General features: G+C 53.5%; 1 protein-coding gene across 1 annotated transcript in view; it reads left to right on the top strand.

Annotated features, from left to right (window-relative positions):
• Nucleotides 1-13,214, top strand: part of LOC135264308 (amyloid beta precursor like protein 2-like) — a 55,451-nt gene that overhangs the window by 15,991 nt on the left and 26,246 nt on the right. The window contains exons 2-3 of the mRNA XM_064353173.1: nucleotides 8,640-8,813; nucleotides 10,029-10,158. Of these exons, the coding sequence (XP_064209243.1) occupies nucleotides 8,640-8,813; nucleotides 10,029-10,158 (304 nt within the window). The remainder of the gene's footprint in view (nucleotides 1-8,639; nucleotides 8,814-10,028; nucleotides 10,159-13,214) is intronic.

The following is a 13,214-nucleotide window of genomic DNA, read 5'->3' as shown; positions in this document are numbered from 1 at the left end:
GGCGGAAGGGCGGTTTATCTCCCCTCTCAGAAGGACAGACGCACGCCAACATGGCGGCCCCAGCGCGGTGCAGCGTCATTCCCGAAGCGTTACCCACAACAAGAGCCGCACTGAGGGACCTACATTAACACCTGGGCTTTGCCTGCACCCCCGAAAACTACAGCCACCCCCCATAAAGAAAGTACACTTTAAACTCCCCCCCGAAACTGTACTGTATCCCTCCCACTTCCTCTGGTTAGCTTCCTCCTTAGGGTATTTCCTCTGATACGTGATAGCTGTGTGTTTCTTTGTGCGCCGCGGTGTCTCCACATGACCATTTGGGTGAAAAACAAAAGGGGCGGAAACGGTTCTGCTCTTTCGTAACTTTTCCGTGCGCGTGACTCCCTCCCCAGCTTTAGCTTAGCGCTTAGCCCGGCGTCTGCCCCGCGGGCGGCTTTACAAAGTAGGCCAGCGCCCGCTACGCTACGCTAGCAGGCTGACCTGACGATGGCCGGGCAGAACAGGAAAAAGTATTACAGAAATGAGAAACGAGAAATGAGCTGGCCTGGTTTTCAGAGGGCCGTTTCGAAAATGAGTAATAAAGCTGCCGTAGCTTTTTTTTTTAGCTTCCCCGGTGTTAGCCTAGCCTGCCACGGCGGGGCGAAGTACGCCTGTCGACGGGAACAATCGGGGCTTTTCAGTCGAGCCCTTTGACGCGTGACTCAGAGAAACTGGTAACCGAACTCCGCCCAGGCTCAGGTATCGGGAGGAATGTCACACGCGCGCCGCGATTTCTGAGAAGCCGCAGCTGGCGACGCTCCGGGAGGGAGTGGGTAATGTGTACCGTGCAGGAGGGGTTAATGGCGGACCGTTGCTTAAGACCTGCGACTGTTTAACGGAGTGGAGCTGACCTCCTAACCCGCTGCATAGCAAACCCGCTGAACCGCGTCTCTGTGGCCTTGGCTAGAGTCTCATTCGCTCAGGGTCCCCGCTTACTGAGAGTTTTCAATGCATGGCAAAGCTGGCCAGGTCATGTGATCAATGTAGTAGAGGTAGTAGAGGACCCTTGGGGTGTTAAAGTCTACAGTCTATCCCAGACATACCCAGGCCCAGTCATGGGCCCTCAGCTGCCCAGTAACCATCAAGTGCCATTCGCACCAGTCCATTCGCTCACCATCCTCAAACTCAATGGGCAATTTTAGAGTCTCCAGTTAGCCTACCTGCATGTCTCCCTGCATTCCTAATTGATTGAATAATGTCACTGATTGGCCCAGTGTTCCACGTACCTGGTGTCCAAGTCTAAATCAGTGTCTGATTAGAGGGTAAGAACGAGGACTGGCTGATGACCAGGTTTGAGTGTGTGAGTGTCCCTTCCTCAGACTGTTGATGAATGGTTGAATGGCCTGTTATTGTCGTTATCCTGCATACTGTGGTTTATATTCAAACTTCTTTCCGGTTAGAGTTCAGGTCCTCCTTGTTACTGTGTCCTGCTTATCGCTACTGGTGTTATTTTAACGGAAGGACAGCTCATTCAGGACGAGCCACGGGCTCCAGGTAAGAGGTGAATCGGCTCAGAGTCATCGCCGGGTCTCTGCGGCAGACCGCGGCGACCGCGCCAGGTCAGGGAAGTACCGCCGTCTCATTACCGCAGAAGTGGGATTTTTCGAAATTGCAACCAGAAAGGGGAAGGAACCCAGGAGCTCTTAGGTTATTTTTGTGAAGGGATTTTCCTCGAGCTGTTTTCTCGCCTCGGTGTTTGTGACGGAGTCGGAGAGGAGTGAGTCATTTTCGCGGGCGCGAGGAGCCCGACGGCGGGCTGCAACAAAGGCCTGTCTTTTTTTTGGCCTCCATTTTGAAGGCGGAGAGGAGCGCGTTCCCCGCGTCGGGCTTGCTGACGCCTCTGTCTCCAGGGTGACCTTTAGAGGGGACGACGCGGTAGAGGCGAAATGCAAATGCGACGGCTCTGCAGCTTCCCGGGCCCCGCCCTCCCCGTCCCGCGCCCGCGGCGACCGCCAACGGGTTCCCTCCGTATCAGATTCAGCCTGTGTGGCCTCTTCCATCATCCCTCTCTCTCTTCCCCCCTCTCTCTCTCTCTCTCTCTCTCACTCTGTCCGTCTCTCTCTCAATTTCTCTCTCTCACACTCTCCCTCACTCTCTCTCTCTCTCTCTCTCCCTCTCTCTCTCTCTGTTTAGCTTGCACGCCGCCGCTCGGTTCTTGTCACGGTCGGGTTTAGCATGCAGCGGCCGTTCGCCGAGCCTCTGCTACGCGCGCGTTTACGACTCCCACCCTTTTTTTAATGAGCGGGTTTTCCTTGTTCTTGGCCCCTCCCACTGAAGCGTGTTAAGTCCCCGGGGGGGGGGGGGGGGCGACGGATTAACGGGCTGTAGCTGCCGCGGTAAAGCACAGAATAGCGGGCGGCTCGCGCGACAGGCTGTCTCCGCCGCGTAAGGCCGAGCGCGCTGGGGGAGGGCGCGGTTCCCCTGTTCCCGCTCTCAGCGCCGCAGCCGCTCCCTTTTAAACCATCGAGTTCCAGGCTCGGCGAATGAGCTGGGCGCACTCTGCGCTAACCGAGTGTGGAGCGGGGCTCACTGAGCGCGCTCAGAAGCAGCCGCTACGTGCTAACGAATAGAGAAAGAGCCTGAGCTCTATGGGGCTGTTTGACACGTGGCCAGCCCGGCTACGGCGAGAGATGCTAGCGCGTTTCGGCTAGCGAGCGTCCATCATGGCGTCCATCGATTTCCCGCCGTTTTTTAATGTCCCCCGTCGATCGGCGAGAGGCTCTCGTTGCGTTATCCGCTCCGTTTCGAGTCGGCCTCCCGGGGGCTGAGGCGCGCTGGCGGGTGAGGTGTTGCCCTTCTCGCCTGAGGCGCGGGGCGAGATTCCCTCCGCTTTTTAGGAAGGGCCCACAGGCCAGGCGAACACAGCGCAGATCAACAGCCTGGCGGGGTGCGCGGCGTTCATGCCAAGCGCTGCGAGCGGGGTTAGGGTAACGGCTGGCCGTGTGTGTGTGCGTGTGTGTGTCTGTGTGTGTGTGTGTGTCTGCGTGTGTGCGTGTGTGTGTGTGTGCATGTGTGTGTGTGTGTGTCTGTGTTGGTGTGTGTGTGTGTGCTTGTGTGTGTGTGTGTGTCTGTGTGTGCGTGTGTGTGTGTGTGTGTGCGTGTGTGTGTGTGCATGTGTGTGTGTGTGTGTGCGCGCGTGTGTGTGCATGTGTCTGTGCATGTGTCTGTGTGTGTGCGTGTGTGTGCGTGTGTGTGTGCGTGTGTGTGTGTGTGTGTGTGTGTGTGTGTGTGTGTGTGTCTGTGTCTGTGTGTGCGTGTGCTGAGATGAACCCTCCCCATGTCTCCAGTCTGGCAGATGTATTTGACTTTACTCATGGTGGTGTGAAAGGGTAGAGCCGTTTCTCTCCCTGCACAGTAAAAGTAAAAACACACAGCAGCACTTAGACCCCTGCCCCCCCCCCTTCTCTCTCTTTCTCTCCATCTCTTGAAAGGTTTTTTTTCTCTTGGTCGCAAAACATTATTGCCACCTCATCAGTGCTAATTCACCCCCCCCATCCCAGCATCTCTCTCCTCTCATTAAGAGCGAAGTGCTCCCTCTCTCTTTCTTTCTCTCGACCGCAGTTTCTCTCTCCAACTGCTGCTTAAAATTCGGAGGTGAAAAAGCCCTCTTGGCATGGGACTCTGCATTATTCAGGGCAATGCCGCAAAACCAACAATTCTGAGGGGAACTTTCCACTTTTCAGTCCTATTTGTTTTTCTCCTCTCTCTTTCTCTTTTGCCTCCTCTCCCCTGCTCTTTCTCCCTCCCTCTTTCCCTCCCTCCTACCCCTTTTCTCCATCTTTCCGAAATTAATTGAGTCATATCTTGAAGTAATTTCATTATAGCGATAATGACAGCTGCTTGAAACGGGTATATCAGATAATAAACGAACTCGGGCGAAATCGATAACGGCAGTAATTGTGGTGGTATTGACCATAAGAAAATAACCTCTGCCTTACTCTCAATCTCTCTGTCCCTCTCGATCTTCCCCTCCCTCTTTTTTTTCTTCTTTCTTCTTTCTTTCTAACTTTCTTAATCATAACGTTTTAATCAAGTCTCTCTCTCTCCCTCTCTCTCTCTCTCTCTCTCTCTCTCTCCCTCTCTCTCTCTCCCTCTCTCTCTCACTCTCTCTCTCTCTCTCTCTCTCTCTCTCTCTCTCGGCTGTGTGTGTGCACTGTTGCGTAGCGATCCAGGTGAGTGGAGGGGGCGAGCGAGCGTGGCAGGGCGAGCGGGTCGCGACAGCGGGGGGGGTGGGGGGGGGGGGGGGGCCTTCCGTTTCGCTCCACCTGTCCGCAGTCCCGGGGCGACCCCGCGAACGGGGCGGGGCCACCACACCGGGGGACCAGGCCCTCCCCACAAAGGCACTTCCTGTTATCGCTCCCTCCGTTCAAATGCAAATTCAAACGCGGATCTTGTTCATCATCGGCACGACGAGCCAGTAGAGCGATGCAGATCAGTTACGTGGCGCTTCCTATGATCTCAAAGTACTTCACAGGGAAAGATGGATGTCCGGTACTGTACTGCCTGCCAAAGCAGATAAGTAAATGAAAACCAGTCAGTTATTATACAGGAATAGTACAATGTGGAAATTAAATGGATTAAATGGATAACTAAATTAATAATAGCTGGGTTAACATGCAAAATTAGTGAACTACATATAAGTACACTACATATATTTTAATACTAATAATGATCCAAACTAATAGTCACCCTTCAGTGATGCCACTATTTATTTTGAGATGCGTCCCACGATTGTTCTGGTTTTTTCGGAAAGGGAAAGCGGTCGGTTCTTTTTGTTTTTGCTGCAGTCTGCTCAGGTTGGATTTCTGTCGCTTTGTAATAATGTTGACTTTTCCGGAAGGTTCCAGCAGAATGCTGACCAGGCTGAGCGCAGTTTAGCTGGGAAAGTGCTTTCGCTTTGTCACGGGTTAGGATTTGATAAGTGAACATCTGAAGGAGTTGGAAGAGACTGGCTGGGCTGCCTGTTTTGTTTTTAAGGAGCTGCATTTGTATCGAGAAGGTTACAGGTTTAAATAGTGTTTTGGGCCGTTGCTGTTGTAGCAACCTGGATAGGCTTGCTGAAAGACTGCCATTATCTGTATTGTGTGGTAGGTAATGGTAAACTAAATTAAAGTGGCAGGTTGCTTGGATACAAGCATTTGCCCGGAAATTGTGTATTGTAAGGCTTTGTCCGACTGTGTTGGTGATTTTTCTCCCCCCCCCTTGTGAATGCTTCTCTGTTTGTGTCTTCTGTTAATCTGAAGCCAGGGATTTGGCAGTGGGTCGAATTGTTAAGATGACCACAAGATGACCCCCGGTAAACAAATACCTCCCTCCTTTCCCAAAACTTTACCCCTCATAAACACACACACGCGCGCGCACACACACACACACACTCACACACACGCACACACACACACACACACACACACTGCGAGCGCACACACACACACACACACACTGCGCGCGCGCACACACACACACTCACACAAACACACGCACACACACACACACACACACACACTCACACACGCACACACACACTAATTAAGCCACCCCAGGGCAGAGATCCCATCTTTGTCTCCACATTCTTTCTTTCTTTCTCTTGCCCTCTTCTCAGTAACTCCCCTCTCTGTCTCTCTCCCGCCATCTCACTTTCCACCCCCCACCCCCAAACGAAGCTTCAGCCTCCCAGAATGAAAATAAGACAGTAATAGAGCAGTACAGACATACAGGTGAAGCTGAGACGGGACAGTGGGATTGGAGGATTGAGACGTACAGTGGGAATCTGCCCCCCCCCCTCGCCGCCCCCCGCTGCCCCCCCCTCCAGCCGACAGCTCCTGTCCTGAGGCCGGGCGACCCGCCAGCTCCCTGCCCTCCCCCGGGTGCTTTGTATTGTAATGCCCCCCCCCCCTCCCGTGCCCCCCCTCGTTCTCTTTCATTCTGATGACCGTGCGGGACTGCTCGCCGGCCAGTGCCAGGACCGGGCATCGGTCCACAGCCGCTCCCCCGCGGCCCGCTTCGCTCTGGCTCCCCCCCGAAAACGCCTCCCTCACCAGCCTCACCTCCCCTCCCGACACCTCCCCAGCCCTACAGCCATAACAGACAGCTTCACACAGCTGTGCTCCGATACAGCCCTGTGCAGCTGGCTGAGTCTGTGCTTCTAATGCAGTCAGGGACAGACATAGCCCTGTGCAGCTGACTGACTCTGTGCTTCTAACAGGGCGCAGTCTGGGACAGACAGCTGACAGTCAGGGACAGACACCCTGTGCAGCTGTTGAACATTTATTACCCCACTGCAGTCTCCAGGTGCAGAGATACCTCTCAGAATGACCTGAGAAACGTGTATGTAATATATATTTGTCGTGGGTTGATACCGCATTGCTAGTTATTATATCGTTCATGGTTCACTAGGCCAGGTTAAAATGAATTTTGTGATTTCCTTTTTTAATGCTGTAGGGCACAATTAAACCTGTTCCTCCTTCCTGCTGTGCTTGCAGATTTCTTGATTAAAATGCATTGCATCTCCATCCTCCGTCAGTCTTAAGAATAAATGGTTAAAGATCCTCTCGTATAGACTTTCCCATAATTAGTCCCATGATTGGCGATCAGCCTGTGACATCAATACAGCGTTTTCAGCAGAACTGACCGTTATCCGGTGCAGAGTGCAGAGAAATGCGAAGCGCGTGCAGTATTTATGAATATGTGCGATGTAAAGCGCATCAAATCACAATTAGAAATTCACGTTGCAGGGCGCAGCGATATTGAAGTTAACCGGAGAGGCAGCTGTAAGCAGCTGACCTGGAAGAGAAAATGGAGTCGGTCGTTCTGTTTCTCCGAACCCGGCTCGGCGCAGCCGATGGATTTTTTTTTTTTTTCAGATCCTACGGACTACTGACCCCGTCAGTTCTCTAGTTGATAATTACAGTGGCGTTCCGCAGGGCGGGCAGGCCGCTCCGACTAACTGACCGTGACTGTCTCCTGTCAGTCGGGGTTACGCCGTGTCTGGGGCACGTCCCGGAGCGGAAATGGGGTGGGAGATGTGATGCTGCGGAGTGTTTCGGAGCTGGGGAGAGGGAGTGCGTATTTCACGGGGCGTGGCCTAAAATGGGAGTCGCGGGGAAGAAGGGCGGGGTTTCACCTCCGCTTCCAGAAGGGAGGGGAGGGGCCCAACCTGCACATAAGGAGGAGGCCACCCTCTAGTGACATCACTGTGAAACTGGTATATCATTGGTCTGAGGAAAAAAGCATATTTTTCTTTACCAACACTTCCAGTACTGATCCCTGAAACATTGAAATCTTTTTAGCAGAGGCCGGTGTGGATCTTCGCCATTGTTTGGCTAATTTTGGTGGAAAATGGTGCACGGCCTTCACTGTATGGCAGCTACCTTTTGTGTGTGTGTGTGTGTGTACGTGTAGCAGCTGTGTTCCCTCCACTGGTTTCCCTGCTCTGTTTATGCCAGCGGGGGAAAAACACACACAGTTAAATTGCCTTTTCGTCCGTTAGAATGGGCGTGGCTATGGGGGGGAGGGCCGGGGAGACAGAGAAGAATAGAGAAGTGAGAGAGAGGAAGATAGGACACCAGGATCGCTGAAAGCTCGGAGCACGTTACTTACGGAGGGCCCAACTGCATCGTGGGCCGGCAGGCCGGCCTGACGCATCGATTTCTCCTCCTCGGCCCCCCCCCTCCCCTGATGTTATCTGGATTATCCTCGCGGCAGACACTGACCCAACAGTCTCTCCTGTCACCCCCTCGTCCCCCCCGCTCCCCCCTCTCTCTCGCTTCTTTCTGTGTGCCCCCGGTCCAGATGGTGAAGGTATTAAAGGGAGACAGTGATGTGCTCTGCCGCCAACCTGTCGCTTCGCGGACGGGCACATTTAGTGCCGTCGCGGACTGCAAGCTCTCGTCAATAAAATCCAGCTCCGGTGGCACTAATCCTTATTTACAAAGGCATTTAAGTCCGGGCTGCAGTGCCACTTGCTATTTTTCGGAGAAAAGAGCACGTTTCACTTTCTTAATATGGTTGTGCGAGACCTGAGCGCCCGGTTCATGCTCCACCGCTGTCCTGAAGGGTCTTTCGGGGCAGGTTGTCTCAACAGTCGTCGAACTCCGTGGTGACTTCCTTGCGTCTGTGACAGGACTTCCTGGGAGCCGGTCTGGTCTCGGGCCCGGGGTTTGCGCGCTAGCCGTTGTTTGTCCGTGTTCGGCTGGTGTAGGCCAGGCTGCGCTGGGCCTCGGCTTGGCTGGCCACCAGGAAATCCCCGGGCCTCTGGGCCTCGGACCGGAAGCCGCCCTGGACAAACACAGGAAGCGCAAATACAATAACTCGCAATCATTCACAGCTTCGGACTGGCCGCGGGCGTGACACACCACCCAAAGCACCCTGGGGTCAGAGACGTTAAACATTTTTTTCCACAGGTGACCTACGGGTTTGTTTTTTCGTCGCACAGGCTATATGCAAATAATTCACCCAGTGCAACACGTTCGACGGCCGCTTTCTCCTTGGAGAGATCGCCATGGGGGAAGTTGCCGTGACCGCAGCGTTGCGTAAAACGACTTTGGTTTTCCCGGGTCAATGAGGCGGGCCGCATTGATCGACCGTGCCTTTTCTCCGTCCAGGCCTTGGCAGCCAACGCGGGCACCGGGTTCGCCGTGGCGGAGCCGCAGGTGGCCATGTTCTGCGGGAAGCTCAACATGCACGTGGACGTCCGGACGGGCCGCTGGGAGGCCGACCCCTCCGGGGCGAAGAGCTGCGTGGGAACCAAGGAGGCTCTGCTTCAGTACTGCCAGGAGGTGAGACACTCGCGCACCACCGTGTTGTTACAGGGGGGGACGCTAATGAGTGTCGCACAGGAAATTGAACATAAGTGATAAAATTGCAATTCTTTTTCGTCAAAGTTCGTGGACTTACCCAAGAAGTATGGCGTAAAGAAAAAATCTATAAAAGACAAGTGTATAAATAATAAGCACGAAATGCAGTGAATAAATAATATATTGAATTAAATAACATTTTCATATAATAGAATTATTGCCAGTTTCACAGGTAATTTTTGGCTGTATTGTAAAATGAGAAATGAAGGAAAAATTTCCTTACCATGCATAATGCAAAAATAGTTTATGCATTATTAGCTGAGATTGCCTGTGAAAAGTGGCAGTAATTGTAATCTGAAGAAGGGCCTAAAGTGACAGTCTGTGCAGGCAGTTTTTATCCAGTATAGTCTGAGTCCTTTCTGGGCTGATTGCGCCCCCCTCTACATCTAAAAACACACACATAATGTTCTCACACACACACACGCACACACACACACTCACACACCAAGAGATAAGCAGCTTATAGGCTGCCACCTGGAAAAGACGTAAATGTGTCACTTTCCACTTTTCTTTTATCCACCTCTTTTCCCTCTTTAATTTGCATGTATATTCACGTATATACACACATGTATAGATAAATACACATAGCCAGGGCCCAGGTCCGACTACACCCTTTTAGCAGTGGAAGGTTCTGGCGCAGCTGTTTTCTGTGGACAGAATTTGATTGGTGGATTATGTAGAATGGTATTGACGTCTGGCAACAGCAAGGCCAGGTCACTTATCTGAGCACTGAAGTGCATTGGGTACAGATTTGTCTGTCTCCGCCTTGTAATGCAACTCCGGGACTATGAGTCCTGACCTTTTTTTTTTGTCTCTCACTTTCTTTTTCTCTCAGTTTTTTCTCTCGGCTATCTTGGTCCTTTAATTACATAATCTATCCATCTTTGGGCGTGTAATTGCTAATGCCCTCATCCATCATCGCGAAAACATTTTTCCAATTGCCGGCTTCTTTATACTCTCACTCTTTATTCAGACCGCACAAAGACACCCTGCAGTGGCTCTGTGATACAGCACGTCATAGCAGGGCCAGCATTATTTTCAGATAGCGAAAAACCAATCGATAGAGGCTCCTGGAAAATCAAGTAATCAAAGTAATTTTTTCCCCCTCCTCTTCCTTCTTCCTTTTTTCCGTGACAGATATACCCTGAGCTGCAGATCACGAACGTGGTGGAAGCCAACCAGCCGGTCAAGATCGAGAACTGGTGCAAGAAGGACAAGAAGCAGTGCAAGGGACACGCCCACATTGTGGTTCCTTACAAGTGCCTGGGTAAGATCCAGCCTTCTGATTGGAGGCTCAAATTTAAAAAAAAACTGCGGTTGGGCAAAGGCATTTGTTACGTCATCCACCACTCTTCACAAGGAGAGGGAACCGTGCAGGTTCTCCTGCTATGAGAGATATTGTTCGTATTACTTGGCACGGCTGTTGCCACCAGAACTTCTATGGTACAGAAAGGTAATATGGAAGACGGTGTTGAAAAGTCCCCAGCGCGGGTTCACAGATTTAGCTGATGCGTGCTGGACTGAGCCTAACGTGCTGCGGAGCGGCCTCCTCATGGGAAGCAGAACTCTGTAATGGCACAGTAAAACACAGGCCGGGCAGAGGCTGTGAGACAGGGGTGTCAGACTCATTCCGCTGTGCCCCGAGTGTGTGCTGGCTTTTTATTTAGTTTGAGCCGCGCGCCGCGGCAGGTGAGCCGGTCGAGGAGGCGAGCTAGCTAGCGAAATCCCTTCCCGTTTCCGCTCGGAGGCCAGCATTCCCCCGGCTAAGACTGTCTTCTGGCCGCTCGCCAGGGCCGGAGGACCCCGGTTCCTTCCCCTTCCTGACCCCGCCTTCCACGGCTCTTCCTGGCTTTGCCCCCCCCACACCCCTAGCCCCCCACCCCTCCACCCTCCCCCATTGTTTTTTCCTCCGTTGGGTTCTGCGGAAACCTCTCCCCTCCTGTCCTCTGCTCCTCATCCCTCTCCTCAGCCTCCCCACGCCACCTGCTCCATGCTCTGATGCCGGTCTCCTCCATCTCCTCGACCTCCTCCTCTCCTCTTTTCCTCCTCCCCTCTTCCTCTCCTCGACCTCCTCCTCTCCTCTCCTCTCCTCTCCTCCTCTCCTCTCCTCCTCCTCCTCCTCTCCCTCTCTCCGGTCTTGTGACGGAGTGTGGCGGTTAGCGGTATGAGGAAAGCCATTAGCGTCCTCAGCCAGCTGTGAAATGGGCTGACAGTCAGAGACTCCGGGCGCCCGCAGGAAAGGAAGGGGCTTTTATTTTATTTTATTTTTTTATTTTATTTTATTTTTGGCGCGAGCGGTGCATATAGACGGGGGGGGGGGGGGGCGAGCTGAGTGTGCAGATCCAGCGGTTACAGACCGCCCGCAGATGAAATGCACTGCTGGGGGGGTGGGGGGGGGGGACTTTTGTCCTCCAGCAGGTCCCTTTGTTTTTGTGTTCTTTTCCATACGCCTTTCCGGCTGCCTGTTTGAACATCCTGGTACCTTTCTACTCTCATCGCCATGGCTACCCATCCTTTTCCGTACTTTGCTTTGTTACGCCCTTTTATCTCTCTCTCTGTCTCTCCCTCTCTCTCTCTCTCTCTCTCTCTCTCTCCTTCCCCCCACAGGCTGCTGGCTTCATTTTATCTGCTCTCTGTACTGCTCGTTATTGTTTTTTGAAAAACGGCTTCGGTTTTGCGAGAGTTGCTCCCGGGCTTATTTCGGCGTTTACTGCTCCTCCCCGGGAGCTGAGCTCGGTGGAGTTCCTCCTCTTAGCCCCTCCCCTCCTCGCCTCTCTGGGGCTGGAGGGCTGGAGGGCTGGGTGCTGCTGGAACGATCTGCCTATTTAAATGGCTGAGTCCCCAGGCCCTCTCAGCACCGGATGCTCCCAGAGGGCTCTGCATTGTCAGGCCAAAGCCGGCCTTTGTCCCCTGCACACACACACTCACACACACACACACACACACACACACACAGTTTCTCTCTCACACACACACTTTTGAGCTGAAGTAAGCATCCACGTGACCTGTGTGGGAGTCAACGCTCAGCAGACACAAAGGGTGCGTGTGTGCGTGTGTGTGTGCGCGTGTGTGTGTGTGTGCATGTGCACCAGCGTGTCGACATGCAATTGTGCATGCATGCGAGCATTTCCTGCGTGCTCTTGCATGCGCCTCGGTGTCTGGAGGTCAAGGCTAAGCGGAGAAAGCGGAGGTCGGCCTCCCTGCTGAGGTAGCAGTCTAATCCAGGTGAGTGGATTGGGTCTGCTGACGCAGCACCGACAGCCCCCCCCATTAACGCGGAGGTGAACGTGAGACACTGACAGGAAGGAAGGGTCTTGAGGGGATTAAGACGGACAGAGCGTAGAGGACAGCACACAGGGAAAAGCAGCGGCCTCCTAAGGAAGAGAGAAACTGGGAAACAAAAAAAAAAGAATTCGCAACAGAGAAGCGAGCTGTACAAAAAGCAGGCTAGCAAGGCTAACCGCTAAAGGTCTGAAGGGCTCGGGAGGGCCGTTGGATAGGATCGTACGCGGATGCGAAGGACTGGGAGTTTACTTAGATATGGAACCAAGCCCGACGATTACACAGCTACACCTGCTCAGAGTCACAAAGCGTGCTCCTGTAGTCCGGGTCTGTAGCATTCTGGGGGAGGCGGGAGATAAGATAGCGCTTCCATTTGTGACCGCACGGTTGGCGGGAATCGGGCCAGCTAGCCGAGCCGTGGAGCGAAACTGAGCAGGGAGGGAGGGAGGGGGGGCGGCGGGCAGGTGGGCGGGGCGGGAGGGCGTGGGGGCGGGGCGGGAGGGCGTGGGGGGGGGGTACGGTCTCCCAAAGCGATGTGCACCGGAGACCAACCGCAGTCGGACGTCGGGAGGTCTTCTTGCGAGAGAAGACCCTGAAGGCTGATAAATATTTAACACCGCCCCCCCCATGTGTAATGGCAGGGATGGCAGAACAGCAGGAAGACTTGCTCGCCTCTGGTTTCCTCAGATCAGCAGCAGGCCCGCTGAGGGTTCTGTCGGCGGAGTTTCGGGTTGTTGCATCAGTTAACTGTCGGCGTAGGAGTCTCACCTGCTCTTTGTCCTTTACGCAGGAGCAATTAGAGCGTGAGCCGTAAACATCGCTGCTGCGGGCGTCCAATCGCGTGCCGCCGCGCTGAGATCGCGCAGGTTTTTATTTCCACCAAGCTCCTACCCCGGCTGATTTCACTCCTTAGCTTTCCTTCCCTGGTTGATTCTCCACTATTACAGTTAAATCGCCTCGTGTAATACTTAATAGAAATGAAAACATGCATGCTCTTGGCCCCGGTGGAACCAGGCTGACACCACTGCATTACAGTCTTTT

The sequence above is a fragment of the Anguilla rostrata genome, chromosome 9 (assembly GCF_018555375.3).
Source record: "Anguilla rostrata isolate EN2019 chromosome 9, ASM1855537v3, whole genome shotgun sequence".
Lineage (NCBI taxonomy): Eukaryota > Metazoa > Chordata > Actinopteri > Anguilliformes > Anguillidae > Anguilla > Anguilla rostrata.
This window is presented reverse-complemented; position numbering and strand designations above follow the sequence as displayed.